Genomic DNA, 22,330 nt, shown 5'->3' with positions numbered 1-22,330 from the left:
CTTTTAGGTTGACCTGAAAGGTCTGTTTGCAGCCTTGTAAGAGAGACCTCAAAATAGGTCAAGTTTTGGATGAGGGTGAAAGAGAGAGAGAAATGAGGGCCCTCCACACCTGATCCGTATTGAGGGGCAGGGAAAAAACATCAAGCATAGCCCAGTTTGAAACTGCAAAACATGGGCTTCACACATCATTGAGTTCAGCTCTATCTCTGCATCGACGCAGTAGCTCTGGTGAATAATAAAGCATCTGAAAATAGAAAAGGCAGCGCTTGACACTATCTAAAATACTGTACAACTGGGGAAGCTACAGATTTGTAAATGGAACTTGGGCTCTTCCAGGCACATGTCACAAAGGCCTTCACTTCTCATTCCCGTATATGGACCTGAGCAATACTATACTAGTGAGGAATAACTGGGGGAAATATTTAGAAGATGGGAAGCCATGTAATGATATTGTGATTAATGAGGGTTGATGCTAGTGATAGGAAAAAAGGAGGGGTACAAGAATGGTCACTGTTGTGCATTACCTGTTGATAAGAAAGAAATCGAGTCTCCTTCATTGCTCAGACATTCTCTGATTCTGATTGTGTTGGGACCTCCTCCTTGTTGTTTCGTAAATAGCAAGTAGTTTGTTAGGCTCTTTGGTTGAGTTGAGAGCTGGTTCAAAGCTGTGGTTCAGGTATTCATATAGATATACCTTGTGTTGTTGGCCAAGGGAGCTATAGAGAGGGTTACTGTGCCATTTAGCTAACACTACTTCCTGGACAGCCAGGTCCGTTGGGACAGGTACTTTGTCTGTTTGGTCCTCCAGGACTTTGTAGTATGATCTTAGTTTTGCAGACCTGCCTCTGGGGATGGTATTGCTTGGGTATCTATTCTAAGGTAAGGAATCTGTAACTAGATGTCTCTATCAGATGGGTAAGTTACTTTCCTTCGGAAACGCCTTTTCTGGTAGAGACAATATCTAGTTGCAGTTTCCTTACAGACCCACCCATTCTCCTGGCCATACAAACTGATTTGTAGAGACAGGGACTCCATTTCAGGGCCTTAATTTTGACACACCAGAGATCAGTGTTCTTCATGGGTCTTCGCTTCTTGCGTAGAAAGTAGAAAAAAGAAACTAATGTTAGTGTACTGGGGGAGCTCGTGTATAAGACCTGCGATGTCATATCCGGCATGGACGACAATGTACGCTGAGCCGATCAACGGCATCTAACGGTGTACTGCTCGAGAAAAATCTCCAGATCCAGACTGCTGCCTGGGCAAAATTCGTAGGTAAGAAATCTGCAACTAGATATTATCTGTACCAGTAAAGGCATTACCAAAGGTAAGTAACTTGTCCTTCTTTAACTGACAGCTTTGTCCAGTTCAGTGTCTGCCTGCATGCATGCCAGCCCCTACAGGAATCTAGGCATGCCTGATACTAGGAGACCCACAGTAACATTCCTGCTGGTACACCTTTGTCTGTGGCATGATGGAGGAAAATTAAACATATTATCTTATGTGAATACTTTTTTGGAAAGAGTCTAAAAAAACAAAAACAAAACATTTAGATGTCGCAGTATGTTTATACCTTTGTCTGCTTAACATCACCTTACAAGTGCCGTGAACCCTTTATTTTTGCTTATGATGGTTTGTGTACAGATGAAAAAACCCAGCATTAAAATCTGCTTCCGTATGCTGATGTGCTTCATCTATGTTAGCGAGAAAAGCTAATCCTGAGAGAAATCTACAGGATATTGCTAAAGTAGGTTGCTACCCAGAAGTATTATTTAATGTATTCACAGCTTACGGCCAAAAGCTTACTTCCTTTCTCATCCTGATCCATAAAAGATAACTATTGCTCAAGCTTACCAGAAGCTCCGTTGCAAATCGTAGTTACGGAGAATCAAGTGTAACTAGTGAAAATGCTCCGAGCACTGAAAGTAGCCTTGTCGACCTACACTATTAAAAAAATGTAGTACAGTTCATTAACCAGGATACATCGCTTTTCTACATACATTCTACTCTCAAGGCAGTTTAGGAACTCGTGTTTACAAATATTCGGTCTTGGCAAGCCAGGCAGGGTGAGTAGCCCTGGGCCTATCAAGGTCAATTCAGGATTTACCCTTCTGGGGTGTAATGTTTGGACGCTATAGTATGCCGAAATTACTATAAATATTTCCTTAGTATTCCACACACACACCCCCCTCCCCCCGTCCCGTTTTCCCCAGCCTGGCGAGTGTTTCAGTAATTTCACTTGCTAGAAGCAACCACAGCTCATAATTAGACCAACCTAGAGAATTGCATCTGTTCAAAATTCTTAAGCCAGCCCGCAGCAAACCTAACAAGCGAGTGTAACAGTGTTTTCCTGCAGTGATGATGTAAAAGAGGTGAGAGATAATTCCTAAATTAGACCGCAGGATGTATCACATTTTATGCTGCACGTTACTTCTGATTTATAATTCGATGCGTTTTTGTTGGACTACAACAATATTATCTGACAATATGACACGATCGTGATTTAACAGAGCAAAGTGAGGCCCTGTAAACTAATAGAGTATCTTAAAGGAATAATCATTTGAATAAACGTCTGCCCAGTCCGATTTCACGCTTCGAATCGTGTCAGGTTGACTTTTAACCCTCTATTGAGTAGAAGGTGATAATTACATTTTCTGGAGCTGTGTGCCTGTGTCAATACATATTTAAGTGTCTTGCACTTTATCACTGAAGCATTTTACTAGATAATTGTCATCTATATCTGACTTGAGTAATTCTTAAGTTTTGATCTTTGTCAGCAGTAAGTGCAAGCACGAGTAACTTTATTTCTGAGTTTATTTCAGGAGGAGGAGTTCAAAGACAAGGATCTGGATATATACAGATAATGTAATAATCGTAATCGTAGAGTTGTTTCCCTTGAACATAACATTTACCTATCTAATTATGCAGTTGAATATGCAAGAAAGTTCTTCACCACTGAAGACATTTGCATAAAGTCAGACAGCACATTTAGTTAGGGACTGAGATTTAACCGCGGATAGAAGTAGCATCACCTAGTAAAAAGGGCTTTATGAATGACTTTGACAGTCTTGATTCTGATTCTAGATACTAGAAAGAACCCCACCCCACCCAATGCGGCGAGTACCTTGTCCTGCTGACATGTCTACATCAAGAGTAAAATACATTGGGGATTCAGTTCTCCAACTCGTAGTTCTTTTCTAACAGCTGTAGTGCTTGACTGGACCATCTAGTATGATAGCTCTAATTAAACACCTAATGGACTTTTAATACCTTACACCACTTAAGGGGGTAATACGTTGTTGTAGGACGAGCTCTGACATGGTGAGTGCCCTTTGTATACCATGATAGTTGGGGACATCTTACAGGAAAGTCACAATATAGTGCACTATTATTTCCTGATTTAAATTCCGTGACATCAGCATCTTAGGCTTTGGGGATCTGCGTTTGAAAGGGCAATGTCTGTAATACTTTAATTCGAGGCAATGAACTGAATTCACTAGAAATACATGAATTCTAGAACATGTCATGGAAAGTCTCCCAGCTGCCCCGGGGAGACCTGCTATAGCATTAATTTTGAAGGTAGCAAAGGATTAACTGATTGGTAGAAAAAACAAATTCTGATGTGAGGAAGGTCAGTTAGCGAGGATAAATGACCAAGTTCCTGCCTGCACTCTGAAAGCATCCCATTTGAGACAAATGAAGTTGACTTGTGCTAACATTGAAGGTACTTTTTTAATTTGGGCAGTACACAAGCATGTCAAAATGGCTAAGCTTCACTGTTTCAATGTATCATTTATTTTTGTTTAACACAATAATCTAATGTTCTGCATCAGTGCTTGTTTTTTTGCATGTGCCGTTGTAGAATTTCTTTTTAAAGCAAAACTTCGTTTAACAGTTTTTCTATACCCTTCTGCATAGAAAACTGTTGGCAAAGAAATGTAATTATTTTTTTTTATTTGAGAAGAGCAGTAGGCACTCACCTCAGGATAGAAAGTGGAAATAAACAGCTGGATATTAATAATAGGACAGGACTGAAGCAATAGTCACCAGCATAGACCTTGGACTGTTGGATCCAAGTCAGCCTTCCAAGATGGTCACATGAGATAAATTTACATACAGTGCGTGCAAAGAGATTATCCTGAAAATGTGGCCTGAATGGACTCACGTTTGCTACCCCTGTAATAAACGTATCCACAAAACAGTTTTCAGGTGTAACAAAGTAAACCACCAAAGTCTTAAGGCATTCTGAGAAGCTACAGGAATGAGGGTTCTGGGAGTGGGCTATAATTTAAGGCTTGTCACCCCCTTCACTCCTGTGTAGACAACTGGGTGAGATTCTGTGCTCTCCGGCCTTGCTCTCTGGCTGGGTAGTGGTCATAGGCCCTGCATCTGAGCTCAGTCACACTTGCAGTTGTGTTAGTGCACAGCTGCTGTGGCAGGCATGAACTCGTGCTTGTCAGCTATGCTACTTAACTGCAGTGAGAGTGGGTTATTCATGCCCAAAGTCACCAACCTCCGGGAGAATTCCTAGTTTCCCGCCTCCAGCTGTAGAAATGTCTGTCTGGAAAAAAAAAAGTGTTGTGTGTGACACAACACCAAGACAGTCTGGAGCTTTTAGAATGACAGTTTACATCCTCCTGCAGGTGGACACAGCAGGTGGTTAGAGGTACATCGCTGCCTGCCCCACATTCCATTGCTATTTTCTCATAAGGATGCTCAATTGCTACTACTCAAAAAACGAAACAAATTGGCAAATGCTTGAAGTACGACAAATACAAAAGACTCAATGAATAGACAAGAAAAGTCTAATTTTTGTTTGCTTTCAACAGTTGGCTTATTGGGCAATGATGTTATGTTATCTTGTCAGTAGAAGTAGAATACAGGAACACAGAACGACGCATCACATCTAAGGGAATAACCATGTTTTGAGGGTCTTTCTGAATTTAAACAAGGAGAGCTCTTTACACACAGAGTAGGTGAGAGTATCACAAAGCCTTGTTATACGGTTCCTGCTAAGATAATAGGACTGTGAATTAGGACAACAGAATTTAAGAATGTAGAGGAATAAGTCCGTCCACATCATCAGGAACTGATATTGGCCCAATTCCTGGCTAGCTCAGTGCCTCACCTACACCCCTAACCTTACTGGTGTGGAAGGTGCCAGTGCAAACTAAACATGACACTGTGTCTCTCAAGGAAGTTGTGGAAACAGACCCCCCCTTTTGTTGTATTACTCATGGATGCCCAGGCAAAAACAAGAGAGATAGAGATACGTTTTCAATAAATTATTGAAACAATCGTAGCCTTGCATATAGAGAATGAGCTGCGATAATTAAGCAAATGACACAAAGCAAAGTAATCAGCATTATGAACTTGGTAAAAAGAATGAACAAACCAACCATGGTAAATTATTTTTAGATGTCCATACATAAAGCTAAGCCCATTCTGAGGGGCATGGTGGGTGTACCCTCCACCTTTGCCCTATCAAAGAGGTTAGTCCTAGCCCCCAAACCTGTAGAACACCATCTGGAGTCAGCCTGTTGTGTGTAAACAGCAACCCTTTTGGGAAGCTGGTAGGTTACCACGCGACCGAGGACTGTCAGTGCATCGTTTATATAATCTATGCAACATTGTGTTAGAGGCACACGTCTAAGTATTAGTAGCTGTCTCCGAACGGGCAATGCAAGCACTAGAATATCATGTACTGTGTGCCTAGCCTTGAACAGAATGTACTAATTAAATGTCGAGTAAAGGCTAACTAAGACAAGCAACTCATATAATATATTCCTGGAATATTCTCATGCAAGCAGCATGTGTAAAATGTCCCGGCTAAAAACACTGCAGTTAAAACATGTAAAACATCAGATATAAAATGAAGCTAAAAATGGGGTACCAATTTAGTTCCAAGAGGTCCTCACTACAGCCGGGCTGCAGCAACCGGATAACATTTGCCACCTATTTCAATAGATTTGTGACAGCACTGCGAGACACTATGACGCACTCCAGCAATAAAATGAGGATTCTTTGTATAAAGTAAAAGATACTTCTGCAAGAAATTTATATTTAAGTAAAAACTAGAAAAAAAGCAAATTCAGGGTATGAACTAGAAAAAAATGCTTCACTCCATGTGAGTTGTTCAGAAGCTCACCTGTACAACAGTTAAACATAGACGTGATGAATGACTCGTACATTGGATTATAAATTCTTCCCCATGAAACGTTGCTTCCCTGTTCCCACTTTTGGGATGTTAGCTGCTTTCACTGACCTGCATTGTCCCCAACCTTTATATTTGAGTTTCTAAAGCAAAGTCTATCCCTGCAGTGTAACCACATGGATTACTAAGACTCAGTCTTAGTGAAGGGAATACAAACAATGTAACTTTGGATCTTACCACTATTTCTTTGCAACATCATAAAGTGCGCTAATATGTTTTTTCATCCCCAAAGGCAGGGAATAGCAAGGCTTGTCTGCCACCACATAAAAGCTCCTCTTGACATGTATCCACATACAGTATCCTTTCCCTCTCTCTGAACTCGCTCAGAATCACCAGTCCATCGCCTGCAGTGCCTCATTTTCAGAGTAAACAACCTTGTGAGCTCGAATGGCGAGTGATGTCTCTCCAGTTCAAAATAGGTAACTGAAATTGTTCATTACCTTGTTAAGTCTACCTGAATCTTAGCTGTCCTACCTAGATCATGTGTTGTTCCAACTCTCCATCGCAGTGGGCACTATCTGAGTGCTGGTGTTGTGGTTTGGCTCAGCCTGCGTGCACCCCGCGACCTACCCAGGTGTGGATAAGCAGGTTTGATGAAGTCTGATTAGAATTATAAATTTACATGACCCTAGATACATGGTCTGGGCTAAAAGAGGACAATTGATTCTCCCTTAATGAAAGCAAATAAAGGGTCTATGCCCTAATGACATAATGGCCCCAATCAGCGCAGTACACTTGTCTTCCCACCTGTTGATCGCTTCAATTGCTCTTCAGTTCTTTCAGTTGGACCAGTTGCCTAGAGTACATTTCTGGTCTGCGGCCTTGTCTGCTCTGCTGTACCTGCCCACTATCTCCTGGGTTCTCCAGGGTTAATGCAGCTGTCTCTAGCCTTTTGTTTGATGCCCCCGCCTTTCAGGAACCTGACACCATGTCTCAGAAGGGGATGAAAACGATGATATCTGATGTTTTTCTGATCAATTTTGGCAGTCAGAAGCAGAATGTGCTGTGAGTAATCCGACTTTCTGAGTTACCTCTGCCATCCATGGGGCAGAACCATTTTCTCAGGTGACCTGTTGATCTGCCTACACGTTTGCAACTCTCCGTCCCAGCTCCTTCGACCAGTGCGTATCCAGAAATTGAAGTTCGTACTGGTAACCCAATCAGAGTCCCCATGCATTAGCCTCTTTTGCCTTTTAGCTGAAATACCCGTGACAGCTCATAAATGTATAACATAGGACAGGTGGCGGTTTGTACCGTGGATGGGTCTAATTGTAGGTGTACCTTTAGATGCTCTCTACAGGTTACTGCATCTTCTTAAGAAGCTGGGGACTGGTTGAGCAGGTCTTCGAGATCACCAAGTCATTGGGCAGGTATGGTGAGGCCGTTTTTAGTGTCTGCTGCATGCAACAGCTCCTGTGGCACATGCAAAAGTAAGAAAGTGCCCACAATCCTAACATGTACTATCTACTTGTACTACCGAGGGTTGTAGCTATCTGTAGTGCCCAGGGTGTGAGGAGCCCACTGGACCCCTCCACCCCATTCTAGCCGTTTTGTATTACAAACCAAGGGCATGGGGGCCATTTCCTTTGCTTTCATAGGGCTGATGCCACTCTAGCAATGCCATTGGTCCCATGTCTGTATTCCTCCAAGTCCCTCCTACCGCCACTTCAGTGCTGCGGCACGTCACTGCTAGGAACTATTCCAGCTGGTGGGGGGTGTCTAAAATGAGTGTGCTTTCCCTCCACCTTCTCACTAGAGCAGACTTGATAGTTTGCCTTATGTACCAGGCAGTTTGCCTCCTTTGAATTATTTATGCAACAAGTTATTATTATATATGGTATTAACATAACTAGCCTTTGTTACAACAGATCGTTTTCCCAATTTGCAGTAGCGTTCTCAAGGGACTGGAAAGCCGTTTCTACTTCCTTGTGCCATAAATCTGTTTCCTTATTTTTGTTTCAATATTTCCATTCTTTGTCTCAATTATTTTTAAAAAGCATACTTGTTAAAGTTAATGTACTTTATTTTCAAACGTAGAGTACTGTTGAATGTGAGTTAAACCAGCCATTTAAAAAGACCTAAATCAGCCCATTAAATGGCATGCGTATCCTATTTTATCAGCTGTCTTATTGCCATAATTAAGACAAGAAAGAGGGATACAAAGTTCTGTGCTTAATAGAGATTTATCAAAGCCTATACGGCCAATCTAAATCGTTTCTGAATATAGTTTGGGTATTTGCCTTATTTATTGTAATCCTCGGTTTTGCTTCTTCCGAAATGCAACACGGTTTTATGTAGTGAATGCTCACGGTTGAACCCCTAATATTTGTGATAACATTGTGACTATGCGTTACCCTCCACTGCAGAACTTATAACCAATGAAGATGCACTGTTAACTCAACTTCAATTTTCCAGAGTGTATTCGTTTATTTTTGCCCTGAGCCTGTTATGTGCAATTCTGTGTTGTCATGTTTCACTGGTATTGAAATGCAGCGCCAGGGGCATTTAAGCACTCATCTACTAGTAAAGAGATGGGTCGGGAATCTATCATTAATTTATGACAGTTATTAATTGCTTGTAATTTTTTTTTTTTGCAGAATACTTTGAGCATAACAGTTTTGAGCAGTTTTGCATCAACTACTGTAATGAGAAACTGCAGCAGTTCTTTAATGAAAGGATATTGAAAGAGGTAATGTATGCTTTCTTTTACTGTTTACGTTCCTTGAGTGCATTTTGTAGTGTAGAATGAGGAACAGCAGAAACAGCACTGTTAAATAGCTGGATGGTCATGTGTAACTGCGCAAGCTGTGAATCCTACGTGACTGCCAACAGAGAGGCAGAGAGCCTCTAATACATGCTTTGTAAGTAGGGTTGCACTGCATTTTGTAGCAGGAAGAAAACATATATTCAGACAGAGTTATCCAATGAGATGGCCGTTGAAACGTATGGGTTCTCAGTGTGTAATTTTTAAATGTGGTAATTGGACACCAATCATTCTTTGGTGGTATTAACCCTCCATGTGTTTTACAACATTTATTTTCATTACTAAGATGGTGAATTCTAATACAAGTGGCCATTACCCATGTCTTGAATGTAATAATGTAATAATGAAAATATTACAACCTGGTAGTATCCTGGTTTCGGATACCTGTCAGCTATCCTGTGAAAAGTGTCCCACTCCCGCTTCTATTTGCCAGTAGTTACTGATGATGCTGACCCTGAGGTCATATCCTTTCCTTTGCCCACCCATTCCACCTCTTTTGGTGTTTCTACAGACCAGCTCTGCACTTCTGCCACCAAACGCAAGAGTGCAAGTTCATCAGGTGTTCGAGCCGTGCCGTTCCCTGTCAAAGACACCATTATGCCCACATGTGTGAATGAACAGAGCAGGACTGTCGATCTCAAATAATTGATTTGCTCTCAAAGCCACAAATCACAGCTGAGTCTGCCTCTAGTCTAGATTCTGCTTATGTGAAACCTACTAGTCCATATCAGCAATAACCTGCACAGAAAAGCTTTCAGATTACTCCTTACATCCTACCCCATTGACAGCAAATTAGTTATAATTTTGCTTCTAAGAAACATCTTAACTTATTTAACTGCGTAAAAGTGTTAATTCTTATTTCAAAGGTTTAACATGGAATGTTAAATGTATTGTGCAGTCTTGTTCTGGTAACTGTACCTGATGGTCTACCCCACACCAGATTTCAAGATTAAACCTTGAGTGCTAACATCGTTAGCCTGTGACACATTAAAGCCCAAACAGAAGGTATTTGATAATTCGGTGAGGATGAAGTAGCATCTAGTTTCTGTAGCTTCAGACACATCAGACAACACTAATCGCTTGGTTTGCGCTGTTGCCTCTGAGTACCACAGACAAGAACCTCTCCTAATGCACTTGTCTCTTGAAGCATGTTCTGTTCAAATACATGTGTTTGGCTTTCTGTGCCTTTTATACCTTGGGCCCCATCTATATGCAACACAGATTCAAACGCTGTTTATTGCCCAGTCGGTTTGCTCTGTTCCTTAGAGGCACATCTCGCTGTCCCAGGGTTCGGTGTTCCCGAGCGGATGGTTAACCCTTCTCCTTGATGGCAGCGAGAATCTGGAAAACTCTGCCTCCATAGTTGAGGTTTCTTGTCCAGCTCTTTCCTTTTTGCAAAGTTCTAAAAAACTGACTGTTCTCCAATTATTTTAGTAGTCGACTTCTTGCTTCCTTCCTTTCTGCTCAGTAAACTGTTTTTAATCCTATAGCTCCAAGACACCATTATGGTAAAGGTTGCACTTTACAATTAGCATGTACATTGCATTATGTTATTTCCCCTTGTGTTATCTGAGCAGGTCAGTCACTCTGCCCTGGGTTAGGGCAACATATATGTCTGTCCATATGCAGACATAGTGTGCTTGAAGGCATGAGAATTTCCGCAAATTTACCAGCAATATCATTAGATCCTTCTCACCACCTTTGCCTGTTAAGTAACGTAATCCTTTGGATTTGAGTTCCAACAGCGGGGCTCCACATGTTGGTAGCTTGCAATGTTAAATCTACACCACATGCTGCAATAACTTTGTAAACTGGAAATAAGAATTGTATTGCAGCATTTATACATTGTGAGTTCTGATTACTAGTGTATCATGTTGAACAGTTAATTTGACAGTTTCAGATGTTTCGCATTGGAAAGAGGATACACTATTAAATTATAATTAAAACCTATGGCCTAATTTAGAGATTTGCAGGTAGGGTTACTCCGTCACAAACTTGATGGATAAATCGTCCTTTATATTGCGATTCCATTATATCCTGTGGACATCGTAATACAGCGGACAGAATATCCGCCATTTTTTAGGTGAAGTAACCCATTCGCCAAACTCTTTAATCATACCTGTGAGGACTGTTTTGGTGTTGTGTGTGGCCCAGAGAGTGTTCTGCAGACTCGTGCAGTGTGCAGGTGCACCACGTGCTTGGAGCTGAATACAAAGGGAGTGAGAGTAATTGTTTGTAGGCATCATACCCAAACCAATATGACTCGTAGTCAGAGTCAGTTGATGGCCTGCTGTGCGAGCAGCCAAGCCTGTATTGTTATCCCAAAGCCGATAAGGTCCCTGATGAACCATGTTCTCTTTTTAGGTGTGTTCTGTGGCGTGCATGCACGGAGATTGAAATGAGCTCCGTGCAATGCATATTTAGTGGGAAAGTCCAACCTATGTAAGCACTGTTTCACTACCAGTAAATACTTTGTATTTCACAAATGTTCAAACAGAAGCCCATCCCCTGGTGGAGCTGTAAGCCACCAGAAATATAGTACCTGGAATCCACCCTAGAGGAATAGAAGGCCAACACATAGAGTAATGGTTATAATATCATTAGAAGTGGTGTGATGTTCACCCCAACAGCGATCAAAGCTCTATAGTTAGTATAGTACCCGGTGTCCTCCTGGGGAGCAGCAACAGTGCAACCCCTGGAGACACTGTTGTGCTACCATTAAATATAACATAAGGTGCGTCCAGGAAAGAAAGGTGCTATGTTGCTGGATAAGTGGGATAAGCTCAGAGTTTTGACATGCACCCTAGGGAATTTTGCGATAGCCAACACCGCAGTGGGTTGTGGGGAATCTAGAAGAGGTTAGGTGCAGGTCAAGGAACGTTAAATTGTCTGGGATACCGTAACTAGCTGAAGTGCAGCCTATTTTATGCAGCGCCTGCAATACTTTAAAGGCGGGGATCTGATTGTTTCTGTAACCAGAGCTACGTATGTTAAATTATCCCAAGCTACTATTATTATTACTGCTGTAATAGTGGCATCCCTCAAACAAGATTATATTAGTGGGCACCATTAAACAAGATTATATTAGTGGCCCCCTAAGCAAGAGCACCAGCAGTGATCACCTAAGTGCATCTGACAGGGTTGCCAGCAGTAACGCCAAAAAGGCTTTGCCAATTCGGAGGCCTTTGGATAGCTAATACATAAAAGCCATAGCCTCAAAGTGCGTGGCACCAAAGTAAATAATATCAGTAATAAGCCTCCCCAACACCACGTGATTTTCCAGCTTAAAAGTTATTTGTGAAATCCAACCATTTTTCTCCATACTCCTTTGGATGAGTTCTGAAAATACACACGTTATCATCTCGAATACGCAATTTTCACTTTTGCTACAAATATATTAATTTAGCCAAGCAAAAGCTTCTAATTTAGTAGGTTTGGCTGCAGACAGGAGAGTTAATCAAAGGTAGCTGAAGAGCTTACCAGTAGCTCACGAGCTAGTTGTTGGAGATGCCTGCTTAAAATGTTGGACTCTGTAAGCAGTTTAGCCCTCAGATTTCCAATGTTAATGTGTATTCGGAGGTCATATCTCTTATGACGTGTACAAAGAATACCTCGGCCTCAAAAAAGAATGATATTGCACTTTTGTGTGAGTGTGTATGAAACCTTTGTGATTCTACTTAATTTGAATATAACTTCATAATCATGGCTGGGTTTAAAGGACGGTATTGCTTCCGATGGTGAAATAAAAAAAAATGCTTTTTAAATACAAATCTTGTGTTCTCGTACATTATTATATTATTCACTTCTGCAACACTTACTCGGTGGTTTGTACTGCGTACTCCCTAGGAAATGAATTAGACACAGAATTGATTAGACATTTGGCTTTATGGCTAGCAGTTCATTAAATGCACATATTTACGTGGACGTGCTTGTGGGACTGAGGTAAAAAAAGAGCTACTCTGTGTCTATTTAGCTTAGGGCGAGGAAATACGTTTAATTATTAAAATGGCATGGCGGAGAAAAATAGAGGTCGACAGACTTGTTCAGAACTTACCATCATTCTGAGGTTGAAAAGGCTTTGCATTTTTTGAGGGATGCTTTGAGTGTCAGCAGTAAGTCCAGGTAAAACAGTGTATTTGATATGATAGGCCACATAATGGCAACATCCTGAATATTCACAAACATTTTCATTGTATTGTGATTTGTGTAATAACACTTTAAAAGTGAGAATGGTGTGTAACCTATTTTTTTCGAATCTTAAATGGTGTAATGTTGTTCGAGATGAGAATGGTTTCTGTATGCGCTTCCTGAACGTAAAATGTTCCCTGTTCTTAAGGATTGTATTCTTTTTATAAGTCAGCATGCATTAAGTTTTAAGACACTTATTTATAAAATATCAAATACATTCAACGTCGGAGACAATGGGGCTATCATCGGAACTCCATAATATCGATATTGCAGTAAAAATTGCATGTTACATGCTCGTTAAGCAGAGTTTTAAAGTTGGTTTTGAATAAGTTGTGGCACATTTGGGTGTACTTGTGATTTTTAAGATGGTTTTATTATCTAAATGTTTTATAGTTTGTTTAAAGGACAATTGTCCCAATGAACGTACTTTGTTTTTCCCTCTGTCAGTGTATTTTCATACATCAGTATAGGTGTACTTCCAGACTGACAGTAGCACATAAAGTGTGAGCCAATGAACACCTCACCCCGGCCCGTGTTGTTATTCAACACTTTTATTCAGCACTGCAGGCTCTGCATGCATAGGGTGGGGGAAAATAGTACAGTGCCTGGAAAGATAACTACAGTCAAATTCCATGTACACACTGGAGGTGGATGAGCAAAAAAAGAACAGGGGCCGAACTAGAAAATGCTTGCCATTCTAATCGTGCAACAACCATCATGCAGAAATTTGAATCTTCAAATTTGAAAAAGGGTTTTTCTTTAACATGCAGAAAGGTTTCCTCTTAGTGCATCAGAATATATCACTGCATTGAGAGGCATTAAAACGTATAGATTTTAAACACATACTTAGAAATATTTGTGCAGCCTCCCGCCCTGACGGCAGTGTCAGTACTGAACTAAGGGGCGAGTCAGTTGCCTTGGGTTCCAAAGAAGTGGCCTATATTGAAATTATACGGGGAGCAACATTATAGCCTATTAAATCAAACTCCTCAGAGGTTTTTGTGCAGTGCACACCTTGAACTCACGTATTTCACGATGCTCTTGGGCAATAATGAGGAAAAAGGAGGCATGCAAAATTTGCTTATGATCTCTCAGGTTCAATAAGTGTGGAAGCCGACTTTGATCCCAAGTTGTCTGGTTTCACGTTGCTATTTGGCCAGTAGATAAGTATCTGTTTTTTTTCTCCTGTTTTACATCAAAGCCTAATGCTTAGTCTTAATTCCTGTCACATGAGGTTAGACCGTGAGTGGCAGGGGAATGACACATAAAACCTCTGCTTGTTTTTAGTTCAAGGTTCCAAGAGGACCTCGAGCTGAGCCAAAGCCAGGCATCTGGCTCGAGCCTTCCTTGTTTGTTCCAACTCTAGTGCACACTTTAATATTTGTAAATCAGTAGAGAAGTGATATATCTCTTCCATGAGCCTATGCATCTGCACATTATTTTCTGCATATTCATACCATTTACTTATTTGCTTCCTTTGTTAGGGTTGATGTCACAAGCGCTCCGTCCCTGTTGTAATCTCTTTTTGGGCCTTTAACCACGCCCATGTCACACCTGTCACTTTCATTGGTTTGTGGGCTTGCCTTTTTAAAATCTGCTTGATTTCATGCAAATGTCATGCCTTTTCCGGTGTTTAGCCCTCCTCAAGCACACCAGCCAACTACTGAAAACATATGAGGCTCCATGTTTTCAGTCTGGTTTCTGCACTACTTTATCTTTTCATTTTCCACGCAGCGCGATTGCACTAGGTTTAACATAGTGTGATTGCGCTCGTTTTTTTGTTTTTAAATTTTAGCGTGATCACGCTGGGTTTTACATAGCACGATCACGCGGATTTTTCTTTTTTCAATTTGTGTGTCGAGAAAAGTCCGGTTAGGAGTTTACAATGCTAATAGCTCTAACTCGGGCAAATAGGAGACCAGTTGCATTGCAAATGCTTGTTATTATTTCTCTTGCCTTTCTGTTGTCTAAACTGTAGATCAGTGTCATTTTGCTGCTTGATGTAAAATAGCAAAACCAAGTGCAGTATAGCAAGGCTTTACCATGATGAGTTAGGTAAATGTAAGATTATATTGATGTCCTCTTTATTTTGTTACTAGAACCATAAACAATTGTGCTACTTTGTGAGCTGTACAGGGCAACTTTATTGTGTGTTTCCATATTGTACTGGACTCTTTCTGCAACCAGCACTTCTCTAAGTCAGAAGCTTGGAAAAGCTTATAGGTGTGCCACAAACTGATTCACGTTCAAGCAAAGGCATTGTTGTTTTGCCAAATAGATAAAAAAATAAAATAATTAGAAGGATGGACTAAGGTGTGAGTTCAGTTTGTAGCCGCACAATCTTTATGCAGTCTGCAATAATATTATTTGTATGTTTTTCAGGGGACCTACTAACAATTGTCTTTTTAGTCTGTATGCCTTATAGTTCCCATTCTACACAGTAGAGTGAGTCGGTGTGGTATTTTTTTCATCATCACAGGAGGTGACATAGTTGGGTTGTAAGCATCCATCTGCACAGCCCTGCAAAGTGGCACACATCACGGGTCAGACTAACGCAAATCATTAATCCTTCCTCCTTTACCACACTAAAACACTTTGTCATGCAATTCTGAGGGCTTCTTTGAGCTCAGCAGCAGTCCTTTGTATGCCACCCAGTGGAAACATGTATTTATCAGTGCAGCTGCTATGAATGTCGGTAGTAGCAATAGATATTTAGGGATCGAGGATAGATTAAATGTTGTGAGACAACTCTAAACACTTTACACCAATGGGTATACTTTCTTATATGTACCAAATTTAAGGGATTTTTAAGCTTGTATTAATCACATTTAAGTTTTACTTTAAGGGTCACACAAATGGTCTGGAATGTCATTCATAAGCACACAAATGATGATAATGTCACACATATGCAGTCTGAAAACTTGGCCGCTAGGTCTGCCCAGGAAGTGACATAACTGAATTTCCCATCATCCATCTGCACAGGAAGTGACATTACTGGATTTCCCATCTTCCATCTGCACAGGAAGTGACATCTCTGCCTCTCCCGCTCAGGACCTACTAAAAGGCTGCCACAGTGTGATCTCAACTGCTGCGCCAAAGGAAAGCTTGCCTGCGCCTGTCCATGCCTGGACCATGCCCAGTGCCAGGAACCCTGGCCCTCCCCACTCCTGCTGCTTGCATGTTGCAACCCTTCTGACCCTCATCCCAGGCCACTGTTCCACATGCCGCTGTCTCTCTGCACCACACAACACCAAGGGAGCATACTCCTGTGCTTCCTATAAGTTTTCATGCACCTCCACACTCATTGAACTGGCAACACCCCACTTGCTGAGGCTCACACAGTCCTGCAACCACCCACACAAAAATCCACACTCACATGCATGCTCCTCAACACCTGTTCACTCACCAAACATGCCACAGAAATCTGGCACCTGCTGCACAACAATGCGCCTGACCTACTTTTTCTCAGGGAAACTTGGCTGAACCCTACATTGACACCATACAACAATACAGTCATCCTCCCTGGATGCAAGATTGCTAGAAATGACAGACTTCACAATCCAAGAGGCAGAATCGGTGTCATTCACAAAAGCTCTATCATATCATATGACATCCATGTCATCCTCCAACATGGAACACCTGTCATTCAAGCTCTACATTACATCTAATTCCACCAAAAGCAGCACTCATCGACAAACTACTGGTACAGTTCACCAAAACCATCACAGACTTTGTTGCACCGCTCGCCCTTGATGCTAGAAATTACATCCTACTCAGAGACCCGAACTTCCACCTTGAAGACCAGCCGACCCCAACCTAAGAGCACTCATTGAAAATCTTCAAAGCTTGGGTCTCACCCAATGAGTAAAGGGACCTAGACACATCACTGGACACCTCCTTGGCCCTGTTATGGCCATCTTTGGCAGCATCCGAGTCAAACTCACATCAGTTCCCTGAATAACCAAGTCCTTGTCAAATTCAGTGTTCCTGTTCCCGGTCCAACTTGCACACACCACCACCAGAACATCTCATTGAAACATGAACATCATCACTGGCAAGGACTTGAACACTGTTCTCAGTGGCTGCCAAACGGAACACCACAACAGCCTTCTCAAAGCCATCAAGAATTTCAACAATTTGATCACCTCCTATACCGACTTCATGGCCTCCCTCAAGCACAACAATAGCCAGTCCACAGGCCAGTTAATACATAGAGGAAGTCAGACTGATGGAACACAACTGCAAATAACTGGAGCGCAAATAGAGAAGGAGCCAGGGCAATGAAGACAGGAGCACATTCAAAAATCTCCCTGAGGTGCTTACCACCAAGTGATCCAGACTACTAAACACATCACTCTGGCAGGCTGCATCGATGGCAGCAACAACAGAATCACTGGCATTTACAGCAAGTTTAGCCTGCATCTGTACACGACAAACCTTATCAAACACTCCCTGATCTTATCCAAAAAAAAACAATGCTTACCACATGGTCTATCATTATCCCAGAAGAAACTGCCGCCACCGTGATGACCATCCACCAAGTACCATCGGACCCCTGTTCCCACCCTACCTACTCCAAAGGACTGCAGCCCATCAACGCCGAGCTCACACCCATTCTGAATGCCCCACATCTATTGTGACCTTCCCAGATACTTGGAAAAACACAACCGTCCTCCATTGCTGAAGATGCCCTCTGCGGACCCTTAAGTGTCACCAACTCCAGACTGATCTCCCTACTACTATTCCCAGCCAAGGTCTTAGAGAAACTTATTAGCAGACACCTCACCAAATACCTCAATGACCACCAACTCATTGACAACCACAGCACAGAAACTGATCTCATCACTGCCACAGATGACATCCACATGACTCTAGACAGAGGAGAAACAGGAGCCCCCAACCTCCCCTCCTCTCCATAGCATTTGGCACACTCTTCCACCCATTCCAACATCTACAAGACATAGGAATCCAAGGACACGCACTCTAATGGATCTGCTCCTTCCTGACTTGAAGTACCTAGTTGTTCAGCCTGGCACTCTACACCTCCGACAGCCGTAACCTCATCTGTGGAGTTCTGCAAGCATTCTCCCTGACCGCGACTCTCTTCAACACACATATTATCCCTCTAGCCAGCATCATCTGCTCTCACAATATCAATGTCCTCCCTTTGCCTGATGATATTCAACTCGTTTTCTCCCTCACATAGAAGAAGCCCAGTACCCAGATCAAGTTCAAAATCTGTAAGACTGAAATATCCCACTGGATGAAGACCAACTGTCTGAAGCTGAACACCAACAAAAGCAAAACTGTGATACTTGAGAGAGTGCTTCACTATGGGGCTCCACCTGGTGGTCAGCAGAGCTCAATCAATCAATCAGTCATTTGCTGAGCACACACTATCACCCCTAGGGGTATCTGGGTGCTGGGGTGCTGTGTCTGCATCAAAAAGCCAGGTCTTGCATTGCCTTCTGAAGACTGCTAGTGAGGGTGCAGTTGGAGGTAGAAGGGGAGATCATTCCAGGCTTTAGCAGCAATGAAGGAGAAAGAGCGACCCTGATGTGGGTGCAATGGATGTGGGGGACTTGTATGAGGGCAAGTGAAGAAGGACATAGGTGTCTCGAGAGAAGATGGAAGTTCAGCCAGTGTTTGATGTAGGATGGTTCCAGTTTGTGGAGGGCTTTGTAGGTGTATATGCGTGTCTTGAACTGTCTTTTGGACAGGAAGCCAGTGGAGTTTTCTGAAGTGAGAAGTGATGTGGGTACGCTTGGGGAGGTACAGGATGAGTCTTGCTGCCTCTTTCTGTATTGTCTGGAGTCTCCTGAGGAGCTTGGAGGGGATTCCAGTGTAGAGTGTGTTGCCGTAGTCAAGGCGGCTAGTGTTGAGGGTTTGTGCAACGATCTTTCTGGTATTTACCGGGATCCATCAGAAGATCTTGCAGAGCATGCGGAGGGTGTGCAAACAGGAGGAGGCTACAGCGTTGACTTGTTGTTTCATGGTCAGTAGCTGGCCAAGATTATGCAGAGGTTGTGAGCGTGATCAGTCAGCGTGGGTACAAGTTCTACCAGCCACCAGTTGTCGTCCCAAGCAGATGTATTCTTTCCAAAGATCAGTACCTCTGTTTTGTCGCAGTTCAATTTGAGACAGCTGTCTCTCATACAGGCAGCTACGTCGGTCAGGGCGTTGCAGAAGTTGTTTTTATCATTAGAGAGGTCTTTGGTGAGTGAGAGGTCGAGCTGGCTGTTATCGGTGTAGGAGTTGATGTTGAGTCCGTGGGCTCTGACAATGTCTGTAGGAAGCTGGCCTGGTGTGTGGTGAGCACCTATGGTGTTATCACCTTACACAAGGTATCCCCTATTAGTTTATTGTAGGCAGTGTCTAGGAAGCCAGGGCTCGCTAGAAGTAGCTGTGGATGAGCAGCCAAGACTTACCGAGGAAACATGCAAAGTTTATGCAATACCACTTTAGCCACACAACACTTACACACATGAAAGAACAAAGTGTTACAAAAATAAAGGTACTTAATTATAGTAACACAAATACTAGAACACTGAATAGGCAATCCCCCAACTGGAGTTAAGTGAACACACAATGTTATATACACATTAGCAATCAGTAAATAGCAAAGAAAGCAATAGGCATTAGTAAAAGCAATAGCAAATAGTGAGGGCACTAGGGGAGGGTCAAACCATATACTGAAAAAGTGGAATGTGAAAGGCAGTCCCACACCCAATGAAGTTGAATCAGTAGAAGGGAACTCCTTAAGGTAAGTTTCAGTGTGACCCCCTAGGACCAGGAGAGCAGAGCTAAGTACCTTCTTTTCCCCAAAATCAACAGGAGGAAATTGGAAACGATTATGCAAAACCTAACTAAGACTGGAAGGTGGATCCTGACAGAAGAGGACCTGCAAAAAAAGGGGACCAAGTCCAGTTCGTGATGGAGTGTCCGGTTGTGCCAGGAGCCACTACCTACCCTTATGTGGATGCAGGACCAGGTCGACTGTGGACGAAGAAGGTCAGCAGTGCAGCACAGGAGCCAAATAGGAGTCCTAGAGGTGATGGAAGTGATGTCCCACGTCGGCAGTCGAGATGCAGTTGGTCAGTGGTGCTGGAATACCACCAACAAGTCTTGGTAAATACAAGAGACAGAGAAGAAGGTTTGCAATGCTGAAGAGGACTAGCAAGGCCCAACAGACTCGATCCAAGGAGGGCAGTCCGGCGTGACCCTCAGCAGATGGGAGAGTCACAAGGAGAGGGGACAGCCCTCACAGGCAACCCACTGGCAGCAGGCACAGGAGTCGTAGTGAGGCCCACTCAGCAAACCTGAAGACGAGTCCCCTGTCGCTGGAGCAACAGGCAGGACACTGTGCTTTGCGGAGGGAGTGCTGGGAGCCTAGGCTACAAGGTGCCTGAAAATCCATTGGAGGAGGAACAATCCTGCCTTGGTAGCTGCAAGAGTCTCAGTGCACAGGCGTACTGTCCTACAAAGAGAGGCAACGGCCTGCGACTCCCAAGTTGGACAGCTGGTAGATAGAACCCAAGGGGACCACTCCAGACCACCACCTCTGATGGAGGATCCACTCCGCTCCGGAGGAAAGAAGGTCCACGCAGCTAGTCGTCGTTGCAGTTGGTACCTGCGGCTGCAGGGGAGTGACTACTTTACACTAATGGACATTCCTTCTTGCTTCTTGTGCAGGCTGAAAACTCGTCACCCTCCGTGGATGCACAGCAGTGGAAATGTTGGAGTTGCTGGAAGGAGCTGGAAACACAATGTTGCAGAGCAGAGTCATCGCTGAAGTTGTATATTGTTGTTGGTCCCAGGAGGGTCCAGTTGCAGTCCCAGTGGCCAGAAGATAAAGTAAACAATGCAGATGAGTCCTGCTGGAATCTTGCACGTTGAATCTGAGGACCCACCTAAGAGGTAGATGCTAAATAGCCTGGAAAGGGGGATTACCACCTACCAGGAGGGGGCTGTGACGTTACCTACCTGACCTGGCCATTTAGATGCTCCCAGGGGCCTTTGCCCACCTTGGATTCAAGATGGAAAAATCAAGTGGCCATCTGGAGGAGCTCTGGGAACCACCCCTAGGGTGGTGATGAACAGGGGAGTGGTCACTCCCCTTTCCTTTGTTCAGTTTTGTGCCAGAGCAGGGACTGGGGGGACCTGGACTGGTGCAAACCGGTTTATGCAAGGAGGGCACCAAATGTGCCCTTCAAAGCATACCGGTGGCTTGGGGAGGCTACCCCTCCCAAGCCATGTAACACCTATTTCCAAGGGAGAGGGTGTTACCTCCCTCTCCCACTGGAAATCCTTTGTTGTGCCTTCCTCTGCCTGCATGTTTGGGGCACGCAGCATATGATGGTCTTGGGAGCGGAGGCGAACGGAGGTAGCGGACGCTCTGGGTGTGTCCTGAGAGGAAAGAGATGATCCACTTTTGGTTGTGTTGTTGAATGCTGATGTTGTGGAGTCTGTTGATGAGGACGTGGTGGGTGACGGTGTCGAATGGTGCCGACAGGTCGAGGAGAATTAGACCCACTATTTATCCTTGATCGAGGACGATGGCCTGGAACGATTCTAGGTAGTCAGAGAGCTGTCAGTTGATGGCTTTCTCATGTACTTTGGCTGGGTATGTGAGCAGGGAGATTGGCCAGTAGTTCTTGAGGTCACTGGGGTCAGCTGAGGGCTGCTTTAGGAGGGGTTTGATCTCTGCGTGCTACCATCTATATGGGAAAGATGCTGTGGAGATGGAAGCGTTGAGGACGTTGGGGAGTTCAGTGCTGATTATGTTGGATCCAAGGCTTAGGAGATGGTTGGGGAAGGGGCGGTGGCTGTCCTGGAGTGGATGGAGGACATGATGGTGGCTGTGGTCTGGACGTCAAGTGGAGACAAGGCGGTTATTGCTGGGCTGTGGTTTGATGGTTTGATGAGGTTGTCAGGTGTGGGCGAAGTGGGATGGGGTTAAAGATGTTGTAGATATTGACAATCTTGCTGTGGAAGTAGCTATATAGTGAGTAACAGAGTTTCTGAGAGGGGTGTTGTAGGAAGCTGGCTCTGTATATACTATATCAAAATGAGATATAGGGGGTTATTCTAACTTTGGAGGAGGTGTTAATCCGTCCCAAAAGTGACGGAAAAGTGACGGATTTACCACCAGCCGTATTACGAGTCCA

General features: G+C 43.3%; 1 protein-coding gene across 7 annotated transcripts in view; it reads left to right on the top strand.

Moving 5' to 3' along the window:
- Window positions 1-22,330, top strand: part of MYO6 (myosin VI) — an 892,076-nt gene that overhangs the window by 447,087 nt on the left and 422,659 nt on the right. For all 7 annotated transcript variants that reach the window (XM_069235652.1, XM_069235651.1, XM_069235650.1 and 4 more), the window contains exon 14: window positions 8,809-8,900. In XM_069235652.1, the coding sequence (XP_069091753.1) occupies window positions 8,809-8,900 (92 nt within the window). The remainder of the gene's footprint in view (window positions 1-8,808; window positions 8,901-22,330) is intronic.

The sequence above is a fragment of the Pleurodeles waltl genome, chromosome 5 (genome assembly GCF_031143425.1).
Source record: "Pleurodeles waltl isolate 20211129_DDA chromosome 5, aPleWal1.hap1.20221129, whole genome shotgun sequence".
NCBI lineage: Eukaryota > Metazoa > Chordata > Amphibia > Caudata > Salamandridae > Pleurodeles > Pleurodeles waltl.
This window is presented reverse-complemented; position numbering and strand designations above follow the sequence as displayed.